Here is a 27,403-nt window from a genome sequence, read left to right as displayed (position 1 = left end):
CAAAGTTTTGGATGTAAATTCTTATACGCACTAGAAGAGGTATCAGGGTTGGTGTATGCTTTCAACACCAACCCCCCCCACCCTCACCCCCTACCGCCCAAAAGAGTGCCTATATATAAGATCGAAGACCGTGGACTGGAGCAGAACAGCTGGGCCGGGGACAATATTGACAGAACACATGGGGAGAGGGTGTCAGGTAGAATGGATTCAGCTTGGTTTATACAGTTACAGATTGATCCTCAAGTGTTTGGAGCTAATCTAGGACCCACATCCTTGAAGGTGTTAAACAGAGGAGCCAGTTCCAGGAAGCCTGCTCAATGTGACTTTCAATTGCCACTGAAGGCATGCATCCAGGATTAAGCCTGATTCGAGGAAGCCATCAGCATAATAGGCAAGCCAGGATCCAGGAAAGAGGGTCAGCTCTTTCTGGTAAATAAAATCCCACTCTCTTGATAAGGAGAGAACCACAGAGGAACCCAGACACAATGAGATTCTGTGGAGATGGACCATCAGTCTCAAGGGTACCCCTATGGTTCATAGTACAGCCCACAGATTCTGGTGCAAGTTCCTGTCCCTTTAGGATCTGAGGACAAGAGAGGAGGGGTGTGCCACATACTCCCCTGTCTTGCGCTGCACCATTGTTGGAGGACCCTACAAAAGAATATCCTCCCGACAGTCAACACAAGAGGCCAACACTTTACATTTTCATGCCGTTTGGCATCTGTACTTGTCACACCACCTCTGGTTAAGGGGGGGGAGGAGTAATCTCACATGTGTATGGAAGAAGGCAAGCCACTTCTACTTCCTCTTGCAATGATATCCCTTGTTCACCCCTTTTCTGCATTTCAAGTTTAACTAATGGGGACTAAGCGAGAATTAGACTTAATCGGAATGGGAGGGGAGGAGTTGGGAGTTTTTAGGCTGCAAAAGCAAAAGGTCTCCAGCAAGATGTAGGCTTTACTTTATGATACTGAATCAAATCAGCACTATTGCGCTAAAAAAGAGTGGTTCCAGAGTAGTTTCCACTCTCAGAGGAAGGGTGCTCAGTTGGAAACACATTTTCCAAGACCTATACTCATCTTCTGACACCCTGAATGATTAAATGCAACATCTCCAAAAGCAGAAGGTTGTCATTACTCTACATGCATACTAGACTGTTATGATGCGACCTAGTAGCCGAGGTATTACAAAAAGCACAGGAGTGAACAATATTACTATTCCCCAAACAGTAAATATTGGTGCTATTTGGGTCAGGTGCTAAAAAAACTCAGTGGAACAATGTGAATCACTTCAAACCAGCATAAAAGGTGGGTTTCCAAGCAACTGTACTGTGCCAAAATACACAAGCTGACTAAATATTTTGAATCTTGCGTTTGAAATGTTTTCCTAGGTTTATCCCTCGGGTGGTACTCCACTCGCACTGTTCATATTTATTTTAATTGAAAATGCAATAAAGATAGCTTTTAAACAATGTGTAGCACAATATTTGAACCAAATTCAGCTTAAAATAAAACACCGCTCAGACTTACAGATTTTGGTGCCAATCCGCAGAGACCATGTGGGAACTCCACAAACACACCGTAGGACATGATGCTCCGTATGTAACCAGTTATTAGCATTCCTGTATGGATATCAGAGAAGTCCTTCACAATATTTCCGTCTTCATATGAAGTTATCAAAGAAAGCTTCCTGCACACAGTCTAAATCATAAGTCAAGGAATAACTTGCGAACACTTCAATCACATAACAAAATTTGCTCCTACGCTACGGGCATGTTTGTGAAATGCATCTTATTCAGTACAACGTTAAATAAACTAAATGTTACTTTACCTGTAAGCATCTGTTCTCTTGAGTACTATATGGACCGGACCAAGTCCCTCCCCCAAAGCTCAGCAGTTGTTAGTAGCCTTTGCCAAACCCTGCAAAAGCCTTTTTTCGAAGAAAAACAACTTACAGACATCAGAACCCAACACTAGATGGCAGGAGTATGCAGAGCATGCTACAAGTTTTTATTTACAAAGTATATATGATTCATATGTTAAATCAAACTCACTATGAGAAGGAAAACCTATAGAACTGAATGTAGGAATATCTTAAATACATCAATCATGTTTGCAAAAGCCTTTCTGGTACTGCCAATTTTCTTCCATTCTGCGGGGGCCATCTACTGGGCCACAGCATCTCACTCACATATTTAGGACCTGCCCACCACTCATGATATGAGCTGTTAGCTACTTTTAAGGGCTGGAGGCTTAACCCAAACACTTCAGGTCTTCTTGGCTAGGGTGGTTTATAGACTAAAGAGGGCAATTTGGATACAGGGATGGCAAGGGTGTTCTACATACTTACAGACTTGGAGTAAGAGGGCAAAAGGGAATCAGCGGAGGACTGCATGCAAATCAAAAGAATATCACCAAATACATTAATGTATTCATCAAATGGATACAACTTCACACAAATTACCCATCCAGAGGCCTTTGCAAAACTGCTTCACATAAAGGAGCATGGTTGAGGTTCATCAAGTCAGCTGTTGACTTGAAGACTATAAAGGACTGCCTTGTAAAACCTTAGTGAGCAAGATTGTACAGGCCCAAAAAGAGTCATCAGAAAGGTTGAGACCTTGTCCAGTCAGGCCCAGACTACATAAATGTGGTGATGGAAAGTAATTCGGAGTTCATTATGGGCAGGTAAAAAAAAATCCTCTCAGGAGGATTAAGGCAGAAATCATTTTTATACTGAGGTCTTTAAGTGCCAACAAGAAGGAAAATTAAGTACTAAAGGATAAAAAAATCAACACTCCCTTCCACACACCAGTCGGCAGAAATGTGCCTTCTTGCCGTCAAGACCAGATCCAGCACACTGTTTAGTAGCAAGCAAGTACATAGACATTTTTCATTCAATTTCAATGGACTAATCTGGAATTCTGGGGTAGCTCAGTAGCCATAACTATACTGTGCAAGGAAAGTAAAGGTGGAGTTGCATAAAGTCTGGGTAACTAACCTAAATCCCTACTGGCACAAAGAGGATACTATGTTCTGTGTTTCCTGAACCAGTCATGTAATGAGGGGAACTAAAACAAAGCACACCAGATGAAGCACCTTTTCTATGAAGAAAGCACCCCTCAGGGATAGACCTCAGAGAAATTGCACTCAGCACAACAGGTTCCATTTCCTGCCCACTTCCGTTAGAGAAAATATTCAATTCTGGGATTTCCCACCTAGAATATATCTGCTAAATAAGTTTGCTGTAAAGTTTTCAATTTTTGAAGGTATAATACAGGGAATATAGATTGTAACAGGGAAAGGAAGGGTTTACTTAACATTGCAGCCCTCCTCAATAACTCCATTATATTAACTACCAAGCCCACCACATTTAAGGTCTTCAAACCTGACCCAAGCACTGTTTTATTTAAGTCACCCATTTGTGAAGTGAAACAACAGTCTAGTTTATATCATAGTCCAATATAGTAGGAAGGCAACTACAGATTAATGTAAAGTTAAAAAATAAATCTTCAATGAGGTCTACCTAACTCACTAAGATGTCAACAATCCTGTAACACTACTCAACTTCCTTAATTTCATACATCTCCAAGCCATTCCACATTATTGCTCCATGCTCAAGCCAGACGAAAGACTATTAATAAGTGGTTTGACACAAACCAGATATATATGGTAAACCGAACAGGATGTATGCAGGCAGGAGCAATGCTAAAGAAAAACACAGAACACATTTGACAAAACCTGAAAAGACAAGACATTGCCACACAGTCATTCTGAAAGCGAAGAACGAGAACTATGCAAAACAGATCACTAAAGATCCATGATTATTTGGCTCTGGTAATCCTTCAAAAATTCATATTATCAGGGCCTGGCCTGGAAGTTTGGGCTGGATTGCTCCTATTGGAGCAGTGTCATGACTGATTGCATATGGCTGGGCACAAACTGAGGTGGCATGGTGGTCAAAAGAACAATGGTTTGGAATGCTCCCCTGAGTGATTGCCAATGGTGAGACAAATTGCAAGTTGGTCTCCAAACAATCGCCTTTTGTGTTTGAGGTATTTCTATCAAACTGAATTTTACAACTGCCATAAGAACAAGGTATGAAATAATTTTCAAACAAACATTACATTTACTTGGAACATCTATTTTTTGAGAGGACATTGTAAGAGAAAACAACAACCATGTTATTGTATGCTGTACTGAAGTGCTGCCCATGATTATTTTGCATTTCAGTTCTTTTGCTGATGATCTGAATGTGGTAACTTTTGCTACTTTCCCACCTCCTGGGGGTTTTATGCACCTTTTAAATAAATCCAGGAATGTTACTGTACAGGGAGGTATTTATGCTACAAGCTGCAACCTTCACATAAGGCTGGAATATTTGTATCTAGTAAGAAACATTTTGGGGTTGGAGCGGTCCAAAGAATTGGCAGTGGTCCTGCACAGTTTGACTTTTTTGTGTGATTTGTCTGTTTGGCGTATAAGGAGTCATTATATATCATACTGAACTGCTTACTTTTCATGTCCTGGGAAAAACCTATAGAGCAACTCCAGGTATGCACAACCTGAGGCACAGATCTAAATTCAATGGATATCCTGTTTCCAGACATGTTAGTTGAACCCACCAAGCTATTTGTCATAGTCATATACCTATAGTTGCATAGACAATCCCTAGGCTTTGCTGGTCAAGAGCTAAGATGTAAATAAGAAAAGGTTTTCATTGTAAACTCACTGTCAGGTGGAACTCTTTGAAATGTGGATGGTTGTGTCACAGAAAAAAGTAGTGTGGACTTTTATAGTGCATCATTCGGATTTGCCCAGTGGAACTTGGCTTGCCTGCAGCTTGATATTGTAATATTGCTTTGCCCAATGCAGAAGACAGTCTCTAACAAACTAACACCTAAAAAAGAAAATATTTGTAAGGTGTACATTTACTGCCCACATGGTGTCCTTGTGCCAGTGACAAATGTTTATGATTCCCTTCTGCAAAAAGGATAATTTTATCCACCTCTGATGTTCAGTGACATAAGTCATAGGGCCAGACAGAATTGGTTCAACCAGAGCCCCATGAAAGGTCGGGTCAGGTACTGGACTCTGCTGTGTGGCGTGAAGGTTATATTATTTTTGTTAACCCATGCATCTGAAGCTCTGCAGGTTGTCGGGCAACTAAACCTAACAAGCATTAGAAATGCAATAGGTCTCGCAGCATTAGAGTTAGTGCTTTTAGAATTGTTAATGGGTTTTTTTGTAAATCTTTAGCATGAGGTTGAGGGTGAGTGAGGGTGAGTGAGGGTGAGGGTGAGTGAGGGTGAGTGAGGGTGAGTGAGGGTGAGTGAGGGTGAGTGAGGGTGAGTGAGGGTGAGTGAGGGTGAGTGAGGGTGAGTGAGGGTGAGTGAGTGAGGGTGAGTGAGGGTGGGTGAGGGTGGGTGAGGGTGAGTGGGGGTGAGTGTGAGTGTGGGTGAGTGTGGGTGAGTGTGGGTGAGTGTGGGTGAGGGTGGGTGAGGGTGGGTGAGGGTGAGGGATTGAGGGTGAGGGGTTGAGGGTGAGTGAGGGTGAGGGGTTGAGGGTGAGTGAGGGTGAGGGGTTGAGGGTGAATGAGGGTGAGGGAGGGTGAGGGGTTGAGGGGTTGAGGGTGAGTGGGGGTGGGTGAGGGGTTGAAGGTGAGTGAGGGTGAAGGTGAGTGAGGGTGAGTGTGGGTGAGTGAGGGTGAGTGAGGGTGAGGGATTGAGGGTGAGGGGTTGAGGGTGGGTGAGGGGTTGAGGGTGAGCGAGGGTGAGGGTGAGTGAGGGTGAGGGGTTGAGGGTGAGGGGGTAGGTATTTTGGGATGCGAGGTGACACCGCCACGAGACCTTGTCATAAATGCATAAAAACATATCCCTATAAAAAGAAAACAAAACACGAGATAAACAACATCCCTTAAGGAAAGTTACGTGCTGTGAGCCGCGGGGAGGGCTGTCGGAAACACCTACGGAACTGACATTTTAGAAACGCGTGGGCTGCAGGAAGGTCCCCCGGCACCTTGCAGAACAGAGCCTGCTTGTGATTGTGAACAGTGTGTGGTCGAATCTGCCCTCCAGCGGAAGGAACGCATCACATTGTAAATGCACGCAGCAGGGGGCGTCATGATTACCAGAGTGGGCACAATAGCACCGGAATACCGCCTATGGAGGGGTGTGGGCAGTCTGATTCTATCAGGCAGCCCCCTGCAGGTGCTGCGTGGGGTGGGGCTTGAACTACAGGCCGGGGAGCTTTGTGTACTGTGCTTGTGTGACTACTTTCAGTAAAAAACAAGCTATAAGACGCTAGCACCAGCGATCTGTAGAGGACGGGACAAAAGTGAAATGTTAAACGCTCGAACATCTAGGTACAAATAGTACCCTAAGTCTCAGCGTAAAGCGTGCCATTAGACTTTTCACAATATGATCATGTACACTTAAAATCTAGAAGAAGATTCCTGCAGGACTAATCTCAGCAAAGAAAGAAAAAAATCGGAGGAACGGCTCCATCATAACATACGATAACACTTCCATGGAGATACCTTGCTACCGCCCCGTTTACCCGCGTGACACGGGGTTCTCGCGAGGACGCCTGGTGTTTTTTTTTTTATTCCTACGTAATGTGCCGTGCTGCTTATGGCGGCGCTGGTGATAGTGCTGTAAGCTGTTGGGGTGAGTAAGACTCGTAATTACAGTTTTCGGGGTTCTTTTAATTTTAAAATCGTTGCGAAACGTCTCCGAAACTCACCTCAGGGAGATGGCGGGTTCAAAGGCTTGTAGTAGGAGGAATGTGAGTCTTTGTAAATAATTTAGGCACAGGAAGAGAGAGGGGTAGAACTATTGAGCAAAAGAACAAGACGGACGGAGGAGAGGGGAGGAGTAATACGACACGGCGGGAAGGGGAGGGGGCGGAGCGGGTACGGCGCTGGTGATAGTGCTGTAAGCTGTTGGGGTGAGTAAGACTCGTAATTACAGTTTTCGGGGTTCTTTTAATTTTAAAATCGTTGCGAAACGTCTCCGAAACTCACCTCAGGGAGATGGCGGGTTCAAAGGCTTGTAGTAGGAGGAATGTGAGTCTTTGTAAATAATTTAGGCACAGGAAGAGAGAGGGGTAGAACTATTGAGCAAAAGAACAAGACGGACAGAGGAGAGGGGAGGGGGAGGAGTAATACGACACGGCGGGAAGGGGAGGGGGCGGAGCGGGTACGGCGCTGGTGATAGTGCTGTAAGCTGTTGGGGTGAGTAAGAATCGTAATTACAGTTTTCGGGGTTCTTTTAATTTTAAAATCGTTGCGAAACGTCTCCGAAACTCACCTCAGGGAGATGGCGGGTTCAAAGGCTTGTAGTAGGAGCAATGTGAGTCTTTGTAAATAATTTAGGCACAGGAAGAGAGAGGGGTAGAACTATTGAGCAAAAGGCAGGCAGGGGAGGAGAGGAGGAGGGGGGGGGGGGGGGGGGGGGGGAGGAGAGTAGGGGAGGCACGGCCTAGCGGCCGTGCAATCAAGTAGTGAGGGGGGCGGAGCAGGGGGAGGCTGTGAGAGAGAGTAGGCAAGGCAGGCGGCTGGGGGCATGTGCACGCGCATTTAAGCTCAATGCGCATGCGCATTGAGCTTAAATTTCTCGTGCACTGCAAGGAATCGCCACGATTCCTTGCAGTGTGGATAAAGAGCGGATAAGTGCCAATACTCTCGCCTTGCTCGATGCGCATGCGCATCGACAGGCGAGACCTAAAAAGGAAGGGTTTTGCATGTGTCCACAAAAGGAGACAGAACGACAATTTTGGGCATGTTTCCCACCTTTGTATTTTTATATATTTAAAGAAACTGCTGCTCATGCTCCTCGCCAGTAACTTATTCCTATCACCATCCTAGTGCTTGGGATCCCATTATTGGAATTTATCCCTGTTAGCACCCACTACCTCGAGGAACGCAAATCGCACAAGTAACTGGATCGCAACCTTAACACTCCTACCCGATTTGCGGATGGCTGGAGCTCACCGTGCTCAATGATCGGTGGTCGCCTGAGAGGCGGTGGACACCAGATGAGTACGAGTCGGCTGGGGGCTCCCACGCTATCACCGGACCATCGGCGGAGACGGATGTCTAGAGCCTGTTACAGAACTTGCGGCCACCGAGGAGACTGGCATCGCTGGGCACAAAACCCGTGACTGGAGTCCACCGGGAAAGCTGGGCTGCCCACTGGAGGTCTCCGAACCGCCTACAGTCTTCCCCATCATCACCGGATCGGTCCTAGGGACGGGACTCGCTCCGGGAGTATTGCGCCTATGCCCAGGCGGATCAAACGGAGGGCAATCCTTGAGGCAATTTGGTCGGGACTGGGGTTGCACACGGCATCGATGACAGAGGCGGGCTGGGATGCTTCACGGCCCGACTGCGACGACGGTCTGCACCCTCGTCCTGCACCACAGCTGCACGCTGCCGCACTAGCGAGTTTGGCAATTCGAGGCGTCTCCCCTGTGCCCGGCATGCGAGATTGAGCAGCTTCAGTGCAGCCTGCTCTCTGAGTGCCTGAATTGCAGCGCGGGGCTGCCTGCTGCACAGACCTACAGATCGTCTCTTTACCGGTGCCCGGCATGCGTGATCGAGCAGCCTCAGTACAGCCTGTTCTCTGATTGCCTGAATTGCAGTGCGGGGCTGCCTGCTGCCCAGACCTACAGTTCGGCGCCTCACCTTGGTTCCCACTCCCCGCACCCCCTCTGCTGCCGCCGGGACCTATCATGAGCGGAACTGCAGACCGTGCAGGGGTGGATACGCGCGTCTGCTGATGACCACTATGTCCTGAATCTTAAAAAGGTATCTGCACTCAATTTATTATCTTGGACTTTCATGTCGTTCTTTCCATTGTCTGTCCGGAATCTTAAAAGGTATCTGCACTCAAATTACTATCTTGGACATTCAGGTCGGTCTTTCCATTGTCTAAAATGGCTGGGGCCATAAACTGGAGCAATAAATCGCCTCCACTGCCCCCAGATGACCACGAGGCTGCACAACAACTCGGCCAGTGGTCACCAAAACAGATTAGACTTTTTCATCCCCACCAAGCAACCTAGAAGCTGGACTAACTCGACTTGCCCCAGATTAGAAAGGGAAACTAAACTCTCTAAACCCTAACAACAACAGACAGACAGAGGACTACTATTCTGGTCTCTCTCTATCCTATTTGGCGCCCATCTTAGAATAGTCCTCTACTCTGGTGGCCATCTTAGACTAGTCTTCCTCATTAACTGACCATACCTTAGACTATTCGCAATTTTTCTTTTTTATTTTCATTCTTATAGCCCTGTAACTTCACCCACCCACACACACCCCCCCCTCATCTACCCCCTCATCTACCTACACCATCTCTCCCAACATGGAACGCATGGGCAAGCACACATACAAAATTAACTACCCACCGAGCTCCCCCAAAAAAACGCCAAACGCTTCAAACACAACTTCCTGAAGGCCCACCCGGAAACCCCGTTTGTGGACACCTACTTCTCACTGATCAATGGAGCCACGAGCACCGATATCATCTTCTACACTATACGTAGAGCACAATGGAGGAAAGCGCTCCTCTCCTTTCTCACTATCTCCACCACCAGAAAATCCGCTCATGGTCTAACACTTTCTATCACACCATCCCAACTCTTCCCAGGCAGAGCCACCATCACTATCTACAACAACGGGATCATCCTATTTCAATCCACAGACAGGAACCTTGACCTACTCGACAACCTGTTCCCCACCTTCATAGAACATATCTCCAACCGTCGTACCTCCACACCTAACACCCAAGACTACACAACACCCTCCACCTCCTATCGTCTATCTAACACTCCTAACCTAGCACAGCATCTGAACGACACGCACCTCTCCCCTCCCCCCAGCGCTCTAGTCAGTCACCCACCCACTGTAACTTCGTCACACCCCTCAATCACACGCGTAGATCACTCCCCTTCATACATCCGCCACACCCCACCCCCCTAACCCCCACCTCACACCTCCTACGAGTCTCGCAGAACCCACCACCTCCCTGAACTTATCTCCCCCTCCCTGCGGCAGGACAATCTCCCACTCTATTTCCCCCCACTCTCACTCCCCATTACCCCACTCTCCCAACTAGTCTCTCAGAACACACCACCTCCCTTACCTTATCCCCTCCTCCTCTCTGCCCCCATTCTCAGCCCCCACTACCTTACCTGCACTCCCACCATCTCCAGCCTACACTCATCCCCCAACTCACCTTCGCCGCCTCCCACCAACACCCTCACCTATGCCACCAACCTCCCCCCTACCTCATCCACACCCCGCACCCCCAAACTCTCTCACCTGCCGAATGCCATCCCACTTACTATTACCGCAGAGCCCTGCACTAACGCTAGCGCACCCCTCCTCCCCCCCCACTCCAGTTCCCTGTTCAACCAGCCCACGGCTCTCATCCCCAACACCATCCCCAATCCAACTCTGGACATGATTATGTCCACCCTCCTCCAAGTCAAAGAAGATCTTCACACCATCAAAGAACTTCTCTTCATACACCCTAGACACCCCCTACCCACCACCACTTCCTCGCCCAACAAGTCCTCCACCCTCCCCACAGACCCTTTCACTCAATACTCCCCGCATTGGCCCTCTATCCCCGCTCGCAATCACACCAACCGCCCCTGACGCGCCCTTAATCCCCTTTCGGACCACGACATACACACCCTCCTCCGCTCATATGTCCCAGGTCCCTTAAACCACTCAACCACCACACACCTCCCCATACCCACGATTCTCTCAAATCCCCTTAGGCCCCCCACACAAAGCAACAGAAGTTCCGTCCCCAATAACCTCAGAAAAGTCCCCCTCTCTCTAGAACACTCGACCATCCTTCTCACCCCCAGACTCAACTGCAGATCGGCCCCTAGACATTCCTCCGACATCGCGGATCTCATCATAACAATTGACCTTGACCTAGCCATTCTGACTGAAACCTGGCTAACTGAATCCTCTACACCTAATAATGGACATTCTAGTCCCCCCAACTACCACATCATTAGACTCGACAGGACTGGCAAGACGGGCGGGGGAATAACATGCATTTTTAGGAGCAACCTCTCTGTTACTAAAGTCACCTCCCCCTCCCTCACCTCCTGTGAACTCATCTGCCTCGATATCACCAGCGAGGGCAAACCTGTATGCTGTATGCTGTATTTACATGTCATCTACCACCCGCCCCTGGACAACCTCACCTTCACCCAACAACTCATGGACACGATTTCATCCAATGCCGGACGGCAGAACACTCAAATCTACCTGGGTGACTTCAATCTCCACTGGAACGATCAGAATGACGCAGTGGTGAATAGTCTCAAAACTTTCCTTAATGCGCTTGACCTCACCCAAATCTACAACAGCCCGACACATGACAAAGGCTCTATCCTCGACCTTATCATCGCCAAAGAGGACTCTACCCAACTGGGGGCAATCCAACCCTGTGACTGGTCAGACCACCACATTATCACATTCTTCATCAACGAAAAAGTTAAACTTAACCCGGCTCAACCCACCAAATCCAAGATCTGGAAAATAGACCTGAAGAAACTTAACCCAAACTCCTTGCCTTCCCACACCTGCAGTCTCCTCCTTCCTCCTTCGGGCGCCTCTGACGTACAATCTCTGACCGACCTCTACCTCGACTCTATGACCTCAATAATCAACGAAGCCGCCCCCCTGCAACGGAAGAGAGTCTCAACCAAGAAGTCAAACCCATGGTATGATGGTAGACTCAATGAAGACAGACTTGCCATGCGAATGGCAGAGCGCACCTGGAGATCAGACCCCTCAGCACTGCACCTTAAAACTCTTAAGAATAAGAGAAATGGCTACTTTAGGAAAATCAAGCGCTCGAAATCTGACTTCTTCAGCCTCCAGCTCGACCAAGCAAAAAACCGACCAAGAAAACTGTTCGAACTAGTCAAAACTCAAACCAAGGAACAACCTCTACAATCAAACAGCACAACAAGCGATATACCATCCTGTGAAGACTTTTCTGCTTTCTTTAAGCTAAAGACTGATAATATAAGAAGTGACCTCCTCAATGATGTAAGCCGATACTCCAGCCCCATCAGCATAACTACCACTCAACCTAAAAACAACGCGGCATGGTCGTCCTTCGACATCTACTCTGAAGAAGCAATTAACAAACTGCTTGGCACCTTGAAACCCTCTAATCACCTCACAGACCCCTTACCTGCTAATGCTGTAAAAGACTTCACCCCCCTGCTCCTCCCACTCTGGACTAAAATCACTAACAGTTCCCTGCAACAAGGACTCATCCCGGACTCCCTCAAGTTGGGGCAAGTCATGCCTATACTCAAGAAACCTACAGCTGACCCTGCTGACCTAAACAATTACAACTCCAACTGACAAAACACATTGATCAGTTTGACCTCCTCAACCCTCATCAATCAGGCTTCCGAGCAAGACATAGTACGGAAACGGCTATGACGCACATAATTGATGACGCCCTCCAAATCCTTGATCACAACGATTCCTGCCTCCTCATCCTACTTCATCTCTCCTCAGCATTTGACACTGTCAAACATGAGAATCTACTGGAGCTGTTAAACACCAGAATGGGTTTTTCCGGAACTGTTCTCAAATGGTTCACTTCCTTCCTACATAACCGGTCTCAGAAGTTCAAGATCAACAACGTGTTGTCCTCATCTGTGCCTGTAACATTAGTCGTTCCACAAGGATCTTCCCTATCCCCCACATTGTTCAACCTAGTCATGGAACCACTCACCACCTTGCTTCACGCATCTAATGTACACTTTCACATGCACGCTGATGACACTCAACTCTACCTCAAACTACAATCCCCGGAAGACATCAAACTTCTGAACTCCACGCTCAGAAACACCCAATCATGGTTGGCCGACAATCACCTCAAACTAAATGCTCTGAAAACTGAGTTCCTTCTGATCTCACCTCCTGCGAAAATCGCCATCACCCAAACCTGGCTCAAGCACCTAACCTCACTCAATGTCCAACCCACCATCGTGGACTCAGCAAAATCCTTAGGCATCACACTTGACGCCAATCTCAACATGCAGCAGCACATTAGCAAAGCAACTAAAGGAGCTAATTTCCAAATCAACACTTTGAGGAAACTTAAACCCTTCTTCCCAGCTAAGGACTTCCAAACTGCTGTACAAGCCCTAGTCATCCCACGCATATACTACGGAATTGTGGCTCTCAGCGGACTCCCCCTATCCTCAACCGCACCCCTAAGAGCCTCCTTTGAACGCTGTAGCGAGACTCATCACCGGATCAAGGAAACATTTGCATATATCCCCCGACTTAAAATCCCTGAACTGGCTGCCGTTTGAAGCCAGAATACAGCTGAAAATCGCCTGTATGACACACTTGGCCGTACACCTAGAGTCACCCGACTACCTTACTCAAAATCGGACTATATCAGGAGGCTCGAGATCCAATAGAAGCACAAAAAATCTCGTCCAGAAACCGCGAAGATTCCGGAAGGAAAAACATACAAATGCTCCTTCTCAGGAATGGCACCCAGGATCTGGAATGCACTCCCTCCTGAAACCAGGCTTATCTCCTCCACTGCATTTTTTTAGAAAGAGGTAAAAGCCATCCTTATGGCTAAATTCACCTGAACTCTATTTTTATTGGATCGAAGACTTTGCGCCGTTTTTGTATTATTGGTTATCGGATTGTCTTTTTGTATTATGTTTTTATCTGATTGCTATCCTATTTTGCTATTCACTTACTACAGACTACTATATTGTACCCAATAGTTTGTTTAATCACCCTCTTGTTTCCCCTAGCCCTTGTTTTCTGTAAAGCGCTCTGATATCTGCAAAGATCTTGTTCGCGCTATATAAAACTTTGAAAATAAATAAATAAATAAATAAATCCTAACAGAGGATTGGGCCCTCCCAGAACTCCGCTACCAGGAATCCGAAATCCTTATATTTCAGGATTACATCAAGGAAGTGCAGGCGAAGCGAAGGTTCTATGAGGCAGTTAAACAAAAGCTCAGGGCAATTAATCTTTCATACATGCCTCTGTTCCCAGCCACCTTTAAGTGATTCACACTAACAAAATGCATTTATTTGTGACCCAAGTATCAGCCTGGGTCTGGCTCACTGAAGAGAAACAACTCCACAGACTGAGCCGTTGACCTAACCCTCGACTGGAACATCAGCAACAGTCAGCTTGGAGGTAGTGAGGTGATGATAAAGGACCCGTACCCGCTCCCATTGGGGTTGATGCAACTCGCAGGACAACTTGTTCCCTAGCTCGTCAGAGCCACCAACCCAACACATCAGCGACTAGATGCCGGGAGAGATACATCTATGTTAATCTAGTTGGCGGCAGACAACGCGAGACACCCTCATCTTCTTTGTCCGCTGCTGGATTCGAACCAGCCTATGGTCAAGACATGGGGAAGCAGATGAACACTGCTCACAGTAGAACCTAGGTGTCACCTGCACAGTTGAGAACCAATGAAGGATATTGATCCTGCAATGTAGAGGGGTCCACCAGTCCACACCTGAAGATGGACTGGTTTTAAGATTTGTTGCAAGTTTCAGGGCGACAGATGCTTATACGGGGGAAGTATGGGGGTGGGGATTTCCCTTGAGAGTCTGTTTCTACGGTTATAGTTTGTTACCTGCAATTGCAATTTTTGTCTTTTAGGTCATCTCATGACACTAACACAACTGTACCCAATGTTGTATCACTACACCTTTCCATTAGCGCACTACACCCCAGAGCAGACTGCTCAGAATATCCTCGTGGACCACGGGGGCCGTTCCTACTGCCACTGCCTGATTTATCATTACATCTTTCCACTTTATGTCGTGGAATATGAACAGCCTTCAAGACTGTGCTAAACGCTTCGTAGTACTGCATTACGCCCACCGCTTCCCACCTTCGGTCCTGATGTTACAGGAGACACACCCTATGGGTACAATGTTTCCATTCCTGGCACGCCAGGGTTATGACCGAATTTATCATGCTGGCTACGCAAGGGGATCCCGAGAGGTGGCAAGTTTTCTGTGTTATGCCTTCCCAATAATGGTTGATACCTCGCCCTCACTGGCGTGGTGGGGGTTGACCATTGAACCTTCTATGTCTCTACACTCCCCCCACGGCGCTAGACTCCTTCCTTGAGCTCAGTGCAGTGAAAGCATGGTTACAGGAGGATCTCACACTTATAAGGGGTGACTTAAACGTGGCCTATGCCCCTGCAGCTGAGTCCACCGGCCTCCCAAAAGAGCATTGTTGTAGTGGTGCCTGGCATTTGCTCAACAGGGTGAATACTTTGGGCCTATGAGATATTTGGAGACTCTGGAACCCTAGACAAAGACAGTATACACACACACACACACACACGCACACACCCACACACAACCACACACACACACATCAGCTGCTCCCCGTAAACATCCATGGATATGACTTTAATGCTCCCTGCAGACTGTCTGTCTGTCTCCCAAGTACAGATTCTCCCACATGGAATTTCCAGTCAAAACCTCTGTGCTTCTGAAACTAGGTGCGACGAGCGATGCGCGGCACCTCCAAGACGAACATACACTCACGCAGTGGAACAAGAAATAAACGGAGAAGTTAAAATCTTTGCAACTATTTTGGCCTCACGCCTCAAATGTGTCCTTTCCATTCTAATACACCCAGACCAATGTGGATTTATGCCAGCTAGGAGCACGAGACACTGTTTGTGGCGCCTACAATTGGCCATCACTCATCACCACCTCCTTACACCCCAGTTGGCATTGCTTCTCATTGATTTCAAGAAAGCTTTTGTCACAGTGCACTGGGGTCTATCTCACAGGTTTTACAGAGGGCCTGGCTTGGACCAAGTTTCCGCAATTTTGTCCATGTGCTCTACTGTAACTCTACCGCCCATGTGCGGATTAATAGGGTGGTCTCGGACAAGTTCTCCGTACGCTGGGCGACTCAGCAGGGTTGCCCCTTATCTCCTCTCCTTTTCGTGCTAGTGATCGAGCCTTTTGCTCAACTTGTTCGATGCGATGCACAGGTCAGCATGGGTCACAGGCCATAATGACCGCATTGCATTATACCATGAACGATGTCCCTTGTTCTTTTATAAGACAGATATCAGTGGCCCCTGCTGTCTCCAGCTTTTGCAGATCTTAGCTGAGGCTTAAGGAATGAACATCAATCCAGCCAAGTCAATCTTGGTACCACTGTCACCATCGAGGAGCTCTATGGAATAGCAGACCACTATTCCAGTGCGTCGCTTGAGTTTCCGCTACCTGGGCATTCAGGTGGCGCTTCTCCCCGCACCAACATGGTCCCTTAACTTTACTGCTTTGGCCTGTAGGATCAAAGTAGACCTCAACAAGTGGCAGTCACTCCTGTTGAAAGTAATTGGTACGATAGCTCCATACAAAATGATGGTGCTGCAACTGTTTCTTTATCTTTTTCAAAACATTCCACATATGCTGCCACATCACTGTTTCATGAGATGGACTCAATGGCTATCTCCTTTCTATGGCACAACTCTAGACCACGCCTGACCTATGTAACCTGTCAGTGCGCGCCATACAACGGGAACCTTGGTATGGCTAACCTGTACCTATATTATCTGGCATCGCAGCTCTTGCTATAAATGATTGGCTCAACGGAGGATGTTCTGATCCAGCCTACAGAGTGGAACTCACCTCATTAGGATGCCAAAGAATCATGGTGATGCTCTATGGAGCCACTGTCCCCGCCGCACTACCAGAGGTGACTCAGATGATCTTTCTTGGGTGGAGGGCTGCGTTTCACCAAACCGGATGGAGCGCTACACTCACTCAGCAGACTCCCATATGGCAGGGCACACGGTTGGGAGAGGTATACTCATTGTAGGAAAGTTCTCCTTTTTGACATGGTTACCCCCACATTTTGCCTGGTACATGATGACATTTTGACTGAAAGTGCACTGGTTTCCTGCCAATCAGGTCGCCAGTGCCAGAGCTCCTTCCGAAAACTGTACAATTGTTTCCCCAATTGGCAAAACCTTTAGCGCCCTCTGTAAGTCTCTAGTAAATGGTACCCTGGTATCTTGGACTTAGGTAATAAAGAGGGTCCCTAAGGCTGCAGCACAAATTGCAGGCTGAGTGTCTTCGTGCAGACAAAATTAAACACGGCATATGTCATCCCTGTGTGCCATGTCCCCTACCATTGCATATAATATTTGTAAGTCACCCCCTACATCAGGTCTGACAGCTTTAAGGCAGGGTGCCTAACATTATATGCTGGCCAGCCTATTGCTGCCAGTGCAAATGACCAGGCAAGCCATCTTACACCATTTACTGGACACTGGTGAAAACAAATTCCCAAGCTACATGATGGGTTCACTGAAAATTGAGATATTTGGTGCCAAACATCCGACTTGAAAAACCTACACTGATGCCAGTGTTGGATTTATCAAAACATGCACTCAGAGGGCACCTTAGAGGTGTCCCCTGAAAACCTACCAGCCTTTGGTGGGATTTCTGACTGGATTCTATCATTCACCCAGTCATGACAAGTTTCTGAACTTCTAGAATGTCAGGAGCAAAAGTCTGTCCAGGAAGAGAGTGCAACACCCCCTCCTATTGATTAGCCTCCTTGGGCTGGTGAGCATCAAATGAGTCGCCGCCTTTGGAAGGCAACTCGGACACCCCTTACAGGAGAGGAGGTCGCCCCCCTGTCCAAATCCCACTTGGCACGTGGACAGGCAGAAAATTACCTAGTCAGGTGGGTGTGCCACCCCCAGGCTTTTACAACCCCTAAGGTGGGTTAACTGCACGCAGACACGAAATTTCAGAGGTAGCCAGTTTTGGGATTGCATACCAAGGATTTCTGAGACAGGTTTATGCCCATTACCCACAGGAAGATGTCAAATAGGGTGTATAGTGATCCCAAGGGTCAGTAGCTCATTGGCTACTACCCTACACTCAATTAACACCCCTAAATTCAGTATTTAAGAGGGGTGTCCCTGTCACCAGAGAAGCAGGCCCTGGCAACCTAAGAAGAGAGAGGACACAGAAGAGCTGAAAAAGCAGAGAAGACTGAAGAGAGCACCTGAATTGGCCGAATCCATGCTGGCCTGTCTACAGCTCTCGTTGAAAATTGTGCCAAAGTCGCCTTGTCCTGCAGCTGTGACTCCAGAAACGTGGGAGAACTGCCTGCCTTTGAAAAAGATTCAAGACCTCCTGTGAAAAGCAGACCTGTCCAGCAGAAACTCCAAAAAGAACACTCCAAGTCCTCCGGAACCACCAAAACCAGAGACCTGAAGCAGGCACTGCACCTGTTGCCCCTAGCCCAAGTTGAAGTGGGCCAATAGCGGCAATAAGGATCCCCAGCCCTCAAGTGACCGAGTCCATTGCGGTTTCACTCCTCCTGGACTCTTCAGCGCTGCCTGCAGCCTCTGCAGGCAGGCCCCCTCTACTGCGACTGCTCAAGTAAGAAAAAAACAGATGTCTAAAGACACCTCTGCACCCGTCGCCTCTGGGCCTTGGAGAGAAGGACCAAAGGTGTACCCCCTCCCCAGTACCAGAGAATCGCAAGGCCTGAGCCCACTTGTTGGTTCAGCCGACTGGCTTCCTAGACAGAGCATGCAGGCTCTTTTTACAGGGACCGATCTCACATCACTCTCACAATTTAGCCCTGTTGAGGCAAAGCTCATGATAAGTGCACTAGGAAAGGGTGGTATCTCCCATATATACCACACACTAATCACCAATGCCCATGATACACTGACCCACCTTAGAGCTTGCTGGAAAGGCTGGCTGTGACCCTTCGAGGCAAGGATTGGCGAGATGCGCTGATGGCCCCAAGACTCATCACAATATCCTCCTGACTCCGGAAGATACAAACATACTATCCCTAGTGTGCATATCTCACTCCTGGTCATCTGTTTAAGTTAGGTCTCCTTGCAAGCCCCGAATGATCTTGCTGCTCCGAGGCCCCTGCAGACTTCTAACACCTGGTTTGGTCCTGCTCTAACAGAACATGATACTCAGAACATGATACTGGCAAGCCATGGTTATGGAATTTTCAGAAGTGCAGGGATGGGAAGTGGACCTTTCCCTGTTGCCGTTACTGCTGGGGGTGCTTGATGGGGTGTGGGGGGGATGGGAGGGTGGAGGGGGCACACCAGCAAACAGGGATCTACTGGGTATGCTCATTATGCTGGCCAAACGGGATATAGCTTTGCCCTGGAAGTCTTCTGAGCCTCCTAGGCTATCTCAGTGGAGACGCTGGGTAGACTGGTATGCCATCTAGAGAAGCCGTAGTATGAGGCAAGAGGTTGACCCACTAAATATAACAAGATATGGAACAAGTGGTGGGGGGCATCGGGCGTGGACCAGTTGAAATAAGTATGATGCATTATTTGGCATTATTTGGCTGCTTTTTGCCATCTTTTGGGTGCTGAACTACAAGCTTCATTAAATGCAGGTGATAGTGATTGTGACATACTAATTGATCTGGATGCGACTTTTTGTATTGTACTGAAATCAATAAAATTGTTAAGTTTTGATGCTAAGTTGCAATTGAATGCAGCTTCGGTTTCCTTATATTAAACAGAAGGCTTACTTTTGGAGGTTTTTACAGATCACTGTTATAACAATATAATATTTGAAAAGCTTGAACTGGCACAAGCTCGGTTAGAGAAGATTGTTTTGCACTTTCCTTTTAGCCCTTTATCACAATGCAAGAGTTAGAATTTTAAGCAAATCACAGTAGCAAATAGCACATATGTGCTGGGGTGCAAAATGGAATGGGGATTGATGTTCAATTAGAGCATTATTCCCATTCCTTGGTACCAAACATGTACCTGGCGCAGACTCCGGGCCTGTTATTTTCAAGCCCCGCACAAATGCAAATTAGTGGTTGTCTGATTTGTACCCAATTTTTGTGGGGTAATTATTATCGGGCCCTTAGACATCGGTGGATTTATAATTTAACCAGAGTCATTTACCAGCTTTCAATTTGTTTTAGTTCCAGTTTGAAACGATTAAAGAAAGGACTGAAAATGGAACTGCCTAGAGCAAAAATAACTAGTTAGAATTATACATAATGTTATTATTTTACAGTTTATATGTTTGCGTTTCGATAAATGCATGTATATTAATGTTGATGGTTATTATCAAATCAGACAATTTTAACACTTATGACCGGAACTATTTCATTTTGACAGTCTTTGCAAGGCCAAGTGCACATGAAAGGGTGAAAGTTCCAAAATATTGAAAAGGCTAAATTGACATCTAGCTAATCCAGAGCACCAGAACAAGTAGTCCTAGTGAAATATACACCGCCTTTTGGTTGTACTATGTATTTCAGGAGCTCTACAGTCAGGGGATGCTTCTTACACTCGGGCACCTGCAAGTTCTCAAACCATCCAAATATCACTAGTGATAGGAGAACCTATGAAAACATGATACACCAAGTGGATTACTGCTACAGAGGCCATAAAAGCCTAAACAGGATTCCCATCCCAAAGTTCAAACAGAGGTCTACTATTCAATATTTTTGACTTGGTTGATTTTTAAGTGTGAAGGTCCCTCAGGTTAGAAAAAGCAAGTCATTTGGATCAAACAGTTTTTCTCAAAATCACACACGAGTTCTGGACTCTCTCCATGACAATATATGTGATCACACGTTGCAAATTATGGGATAAAAATACATGAAGAATGTTTGCAGAGGTACACTGCTGCTCCTCCGTGTAGGGTCACTACTTAGCATTTTAAAAGGCAAAGACTCTCCACTTTCTAATTATTCTATGGTTGATCTGTTCTCATATTGGCACATGCTCCATTCAGTCGGTGAACAAACATGGATTACATGAATTACTAGAGAAGAACAGGTCACAGCAACATCTATAATGCACTGTTGTCCTACCAATCCATCTAGCAGACAGAAGATCCCAGTAGTGAACAGAACCAGCATTTACCTGGGCAGAAACTGTAGCACATAGAAGGATGCTCTATAACCATGTTTTGCAATGGGGCAGAAAATGTTAAGTATTTTGTAGGTATCAGAGTACTCACCAGTCTAAATCAAGTGATCACGGCTTTCACAACTTATCCACAAGGTGGTGAGATGGTACTGTTTGCATAGCACATTTCACCTTAAGTGGGATGGGTATGCCTAGACGTGGGTCCCTTGCTCACTGTGCCACTGGATTCAAGCTAGCCTGGCTGATGAAGGGTAATACCCAGATACCGGTCCCAGGATGCTCGTTTCCGGTCCAGGGAGGACCAGGCTTGGCAGTTCGGCCTGGACTATTCCCATGAGGCACACAGTCAAGACTGATTTGCATATGGCTGGGTCTAAACTGGGGTGGCATGGTGAGCAAAAGAACAATGGATTTAACGCAGATCTCTTGACGGGTGAGTGTATGATTTATTCAGCATTCCGTCCATCATTTGTTTGCGTGGTACTGCATAGTAGTCACATCCTGCATGACTGGGCTTCTCAGAGGTGTGAGACTGCCTATCTTACCTGGCACATGCTAATGGTCCCTGGTCATATCATGAGGAGAGATTCCCACTGGGTCACTTTAAAATCAACCGACAAATGGTCGTGTAGTGTGCTGTGAAGGTTATTCAGTGACAGCTCCTGTTCACACTGGCAATTGGAAAAGACACCTATGGGGGAGAGATATTTTCCTATGCTACATTACAGCTCAAAACACAGAGGTCCCTCTGCGAGTAGATAAATGGGCACAAACGCTCTTCCTCCGCAACCGCTCATTTGGGTAATTCAAGGCACACAGCTCTCATTTAGTATTTTCTCCTAATGCTGGATAATGGAGCACACCTAGGGTAGATAATTCTTCTGTCATGGATGAAATTATAATCTTCAGTAGAGCTGCAGCGAGTTTGGTGCAAAAGTGACAGTAACAAGGGGTTTTGGATCTTGAAAGTTTTACGATCTTAACACCAAAAACACTGAGAAGAACAGTTTGAGGAGCTACGAATCCGTGGTCTGACCTGGTCTGAATAAGGATACATGATTTCTTAGTATTAATAGGATTTTCTTTTTTTTAAATACCAGTCTCCTCTAGGGTGAAATTAAACATTGCAAAAAAGGATACAATTTGTCCTTTCACATTACTTAGGCACATCAAGCCAGGGAGGTAATCTCCTTTCTGCAGCCAACGCCAGAGCATTTTGCAGTTGGTGACATGGTCAGACAGGTGCATTGTGGGAAGGAACGCAGGAACATCTTCTGGAACTATAGAGACTTCAAGGCCAGTGTCTGTTTTTTTGACGACTGTCACATCAACCATCTACAAGAAAAGAAAAATATCTTAAATGGAAAAGCTATACTACTCTAAATACTGATCTTGGAGTAGAAATTTGCATTTTACAAAGTGTTTTTATACATAGCTAAAAATTAATTTAGGGCACCCAATAGCAGATAAAAAGTGTTAACAGCTTTTATAAGAAACACCACCACATCCTACTCAGTCCTATGCCAGTTGAACAACTGGCTCATTTAGTTACCTTGGCCCCAGGGTAGTTGTGCGCAATAAAAATCCCATAAACATAAACATTTACCAAACACTGGTTTCAAGCGAGCCTCACATTATTAAAGAACTGTGTTGTGAGATTAATCATTGCCAGTTACCAATTCCAAAAGGACCCTTCCTGGAAAGGTAATGATACACTCCACTTGATGGAGCTGCCACTATCTCCCTCATGAGAAAAGCCACATTCACAGAGACAGAAGTGCGCCACTTGGAGACAAACTCCTCACCAAGGATTGCACCAACAGGTTTAGGAAAAACTAGAGTAAAGAAATCACAGATACTGGCCCATGTTAATGCCTGTAAAGTGCTCAATACACCTCACTTACACCAACAATAATGGGCATTTAAAGCAATTTTGGAGCTAGGTTCTGAAAGTAAGGGAAAGCAACAGTTCTGCGGGTTATCGCATCTTTAAGAGAAGGTCCTGTTTGACAAAAGTGTCAGCAAAGAAACCAGAATAACTGAAAAACTGGGAAAGTGATCAATTTAACATTACACAGGAAATAATTAATCCAGGGACAGCTAGCAACTTTAAAAATCTGTGGGGCACTGCCCGACGTACAACTCACCGATATGTTGCCTTTCTCCTCTCTTAGGGATGAGCAGGAAAGGAAGTTGGTTTACTTCCTGCATGTAAATCCAACCAATCCTGGAACATGCTAAACCAGCGCTCATTTTAAGGCTTGGGGCTTGCAGGCTCTTAATTGCGCAAGACAGATTGACCGGCTGAATACAACCGGCCAATCTGTCATGCACACTGAGCACTGGAAGCATTTATCCTGCAAGAGGCAGGATTCGGTCTATCCCGCCCCCACCATCAATCTGGTGCGGCCGGCGGCACACAGAATAATAAAATGGTAATTACCATTTCATGTGTACCTGCTGCACTCGCAGCAGGCGGAACGCTCCTCCACCTTAACCGAGGAGCTGCTGGATTTATCAATAGTGGGCCTGAGAAAAACTGCTAACAAAATCTATTCAGTGTCCACAGAAAGGATTATGTTACTTTCTCTGTGAGCATCTCTTCTTGGCATGTGTGCTGTAGATTCACATGCTTTGCATACTCTCGCCATCTAGTGTTGGGTCCGTATCTTTGCAAGTTGTTTTTCTTTGAAGAACTCTTTTGAGTCATGAGGGAAGGGGACTCCTCCTCATGGTAATAGTGCACGTGGGCGTTGATTCCATTGTTAGATTGTTTTCCAACATGAGGATGAGAATAGATTATAAGTAAACGTAAGTAAAGATGTCCATGCATATGAAAATATAGATTAGAACTGCAACAACCATAGGTGTCTGAGAATGAGGGTGGGCTAATGTGAATCTATAGCACTACATCCCAAGAACAGATGCTTCCAGGGTAAGTAACATAACGTGTTCAAAGCATATGTGGCTCTAGATACACATGCTTTGTATACACTGTATAGCAGTGCACTCCAAAAAGTGGTGGCTAACCAGTGAAAGTTGCAGATGTTTGAAAAAGTGTATGTAGCACTGCCTGTCCTACATTAGCTAGTTGAGTGATAAACCATCCACACAATAGTGCTTAGTAAATGTGTATGGTGTAGATCATGTAGCTGCTTTACAAATGTGAGCTATGGGAATGTTGCCTAAGAAAGCCATAGATGCCCCTATTTTACAAGTAGTGAGTGCTCTAGTGGGGTGTAGAAAAATTCCTTTTGGCTTTGAACTAGCATGTCTAGATGCATTTAACGACCCATCTAGAAATGCCTGATTTTGGAATGGGTTTCCCTTTTTGACGGTGGAACAAATGCAAAAAAAGAATTGTTTTGCGTATATCTTTTGTCCTATCAATATAATACATTAATGTTCTTTTAACATCTAGCGTATGGAGAGCCCTTTCTGCCACAGATTCTGGTTGAGGAAAGAAAACAGGTAGCTCAACTGATTGGTTAATGTGAAAAGGGGATACTACCTTTGGAAGGAATTTTGGGTTGGTACGAAGAGCCACTCTATCTCTATGAAGCAGGACTATGGTTCTCCTAAAGTTAGTGCCTAAGTGTGTAAACATTCAAAGGGTAGACTCATTAGTCTTGTCAGAACAATATTGAGATTCCACACAGGTGAAGGTGGGACCCTTGGTGGCATCACTCTTTAAAGGCCTTCCATGAAAGCCACTGGGTAAAAATATAAGTGTTGTCTATTTTGAAGATAGGCAGCCACTGCTGCATGATGTAGACATAAGAAATTGTAAGCAAGGCTAGAATGTTGTAAGCAAGAGGTAACAAATAGTTTTTGTATAGATGCATTGAGTGGATACATTTTTGGGTTAATACAGTAAATGACAAATCTTTTCCACACAGCTCTAGTGGTAGGTTTAGGCGCTTCCTTAAGAATGGTCATTCATTCTGCTGGCAGATTTAAATATCTGAATTATGTGACTTCAGGAACCATACCGCCAGGTTTACCTCTTTTGGATTTGGGTGTCTGATTTCACCATGGTTCTGAGTGAGAACGTTTGGGTTGAGGTGAAGCTTCTTGTGTGTAACTTCTGAAAGTTCGAGTAGTGTGGTGAACCGTGGTTAACAAGCCCATGTGAGAGCTACTAGAATGAGGGGGACATCTGCCTAAGCTTTCAATCCAGAAATGGTAGAAGAGAGAGAGGCAGAAAAGCGTAGGAAAATATTCCTGAACAATTCATCCATCAGGCATTGCCTTTGGTTAGAGGGTGTGGGTATCCGGAGGCGAAGTTTGGGCACTTTGCAATCTCTGCTGTCGCAAAGAGGTCTATCTATGGAACCCCCCAATTGTGGAAGTATGGGAGGAGGACTTAGGGTGGAGTTCCCATTTGTGGACTTGTTGCTGCATTCCGCAGAGGTCGGCAATATCTTTGTCCATTCCTGGGATGTATTCTGTTAAATTGATTTTGTGATGTATTGTCCAATGCCAAATGGTCAGAGAGGCGAGACAGCAGTATAGTGTGTGCCCCCCTTCTGTTTTTGTACATAGTACATGGCTGCCATATTGCCCGTCCGGACTAGGACAACCTTGGCTATGAGATGAGGCAGAAATACTTTCAACGCTAGGTAAACTGTTAGATCTTTTAGGTGAGCTCCCCATCCTGTGAGGGATGCATCTGCTGTTAGCATGATCTGTGGAACATGATCTATGAACAGCCCCCTTTTAACAGGTTATGCAGAGAGTGATGAGTGTTACTGTACCACCACTAGATCATCCAGTTGACCCTGTGACTGAGTCCACTGTAGTGCGAAGCATTCTTGTAAAGGACGCATGTTTAGTCTTGCATGAGGCACTTTGGCAATGCTATCATTCCCAGAAGACGCATGGAAATTGTGACTGTTATATATTGATTAGCTTAAAATTGTGGTAGCAGCGTTTGAAAATTTTGAATTCTGGCTGCATTTAGAAAGGCTAGACCTACTCTAGTGCTGAGCATAGCTCCTATAGTTGTGGCTTGAAGATGTGATTTTTGAGTATTGATAGTGAATACCAGCTGATGTGTAAGATTTATGGAAATTGGAGTGTGTTGACGACACACGAGGTGTGTATTGGCTTTGATAAGCCAGTCATCAGGATATGGGTAGACATGAACCTTTTGTCTTCGTAAATGTGCGGCTGCCACTGCCAGTGCTAAGCATTTGGTGAACACTCTGGATGCAATAGTGACTCCGAATTGATAATATTTTCCAACTAACACAAATCTGAGATATTTGCAGTGTGTGGATGAATAGGGAAGTGAAAGTAGGTGTCATCCAAGTCTAGTGCTGACATGAAGTTGAATTGCTGTAGAAGTGGAAGCACTTGTTCAAGAAGTGTGACCATATACAAGTGTTCTGAGAGTATGTAGTGAATTAGCACTTTGACATGATGTGCCCTGGGTCCCTGCCAATCAGGTTCCCAGGGCCTGTGTTCTTTCCCCATAACTAACCCAAATCCAACTGGTATCTCTGGCCACAGGTCAGACCCTGGTCAATGGAACGACAGGTACCCAGGGCACTGTGACCAGGGAAGACCTCTAAGGTCTGCAGCACTTATTGTGCCACCTTCAGTAGCCCTGCACCTTTACACACACACACACACACACACACACACACACACACACACACACACTGCCTTTGCAGGCTTCGTGTCTTGGTGCAGAACAAAGTGAAGAGTCGTCATGACACACATCCCTGTGTGCCATTCCTACAACCCACTGCCCCAGCATAGATCAGTCACCCCTCTAGCTGGGTGCACTATACCAGTGGTGAGGGTACAGGTGCATGAGCCCTGTACCCCTACAGTGTCTAAGTCAATTCTTAGACTTTGTAAGTGCAGTGCTGCCATTAAGAGTATATGGAGCTGGGAGTTTGTCATTATGAACTCCACAGCCCCATAATGGTTATACTGAAAACTGAGAAGTGTGGTATCAAATTTCTCAGCACATTAAACCCACACATATGCCAGGGTGGGATTTAATGAAAAATGCACCCAGAGGGCATCCTAGAGATGCCCCCTGAAAGACGACCTACCACTACCAGGCTGAGTGGCTGCTTTCAGCTGCCACCGCCAGACATGTTTCCGGACCCCTGGGTCGAGAGCCAGCTGCTATTGGGGGCCTGAAACAAGGCACATCCTGGGACGAGGTGTCAAGCCACCTCCCTCAGGATGGGCAGGGTCCACGAAGGGGAAGTTTCAAAGGCTTGCCGCCTTTGCGAGCTTCCCCAGGCCACTTGCTGCTTTCAGCAACTGGTCCCCCACTGGTTCTGATCCCCACTTTGGGTCGGTAGAACCGGCGGTAAAAACAAGTGAGGAAAAGAGGTGTGCCCACCTCTGGCAACTCCACCCACCAGGTGGGGGAGGAGAGGTGAAGCACAACTC

At 46.4% G+C, this 27,403-nt stretch overlaps 1 protein-coding gene across 4 annotated transcripts in view; it reads right to left on the bottom strand.

The window, feature by feature from the left end:
- PDCD11 (programmed cell death 11) overlaps positions 1 to 27,403 on the bottom strand; it is a 640,465-nt gene that overhangs the window by 382,044 nt on the left and 231,018 nt on the right. For all 4 annotated transcript variants that reach the window (XM_086922722.1, XM_086922723.1, XM_086922724.1 and 1 more), the window contains exons 15-16: positions 22,127 to 22,321; positions 1,530 to 1,700 (exon numbers count right to left, since the gene is read on the bottom strand). In XM_086922722.1, the coding sequence (XP_086778848.1) occupies positions 1,530 to 1,700; positions 22,127 to 22,321 (366 nt within the window). The remainder of the gene's footprint in view (positions 1 to 1,529; positions 1,701 to 22,126; positions 22,322 to 27,403) is intronic.

The sequence above is a fragment of the Lissotriton vulgaris genome, chromosome 5 (assembly GCF_964263255.1).
Source record: "Lissotriton vulgaris chromosome 5, aLisVul1.2, whole genome shotgun sequence".
Lineage (NCBI taxonomy): Eukaryota > Metazoa > Chordata > Amphibia > Caudata > Salamandridae > Lissotriton > Lissotriton vulgaris.
This window is presented reverse-complemented; position numbering and strand designations above follow the sequence as displayed.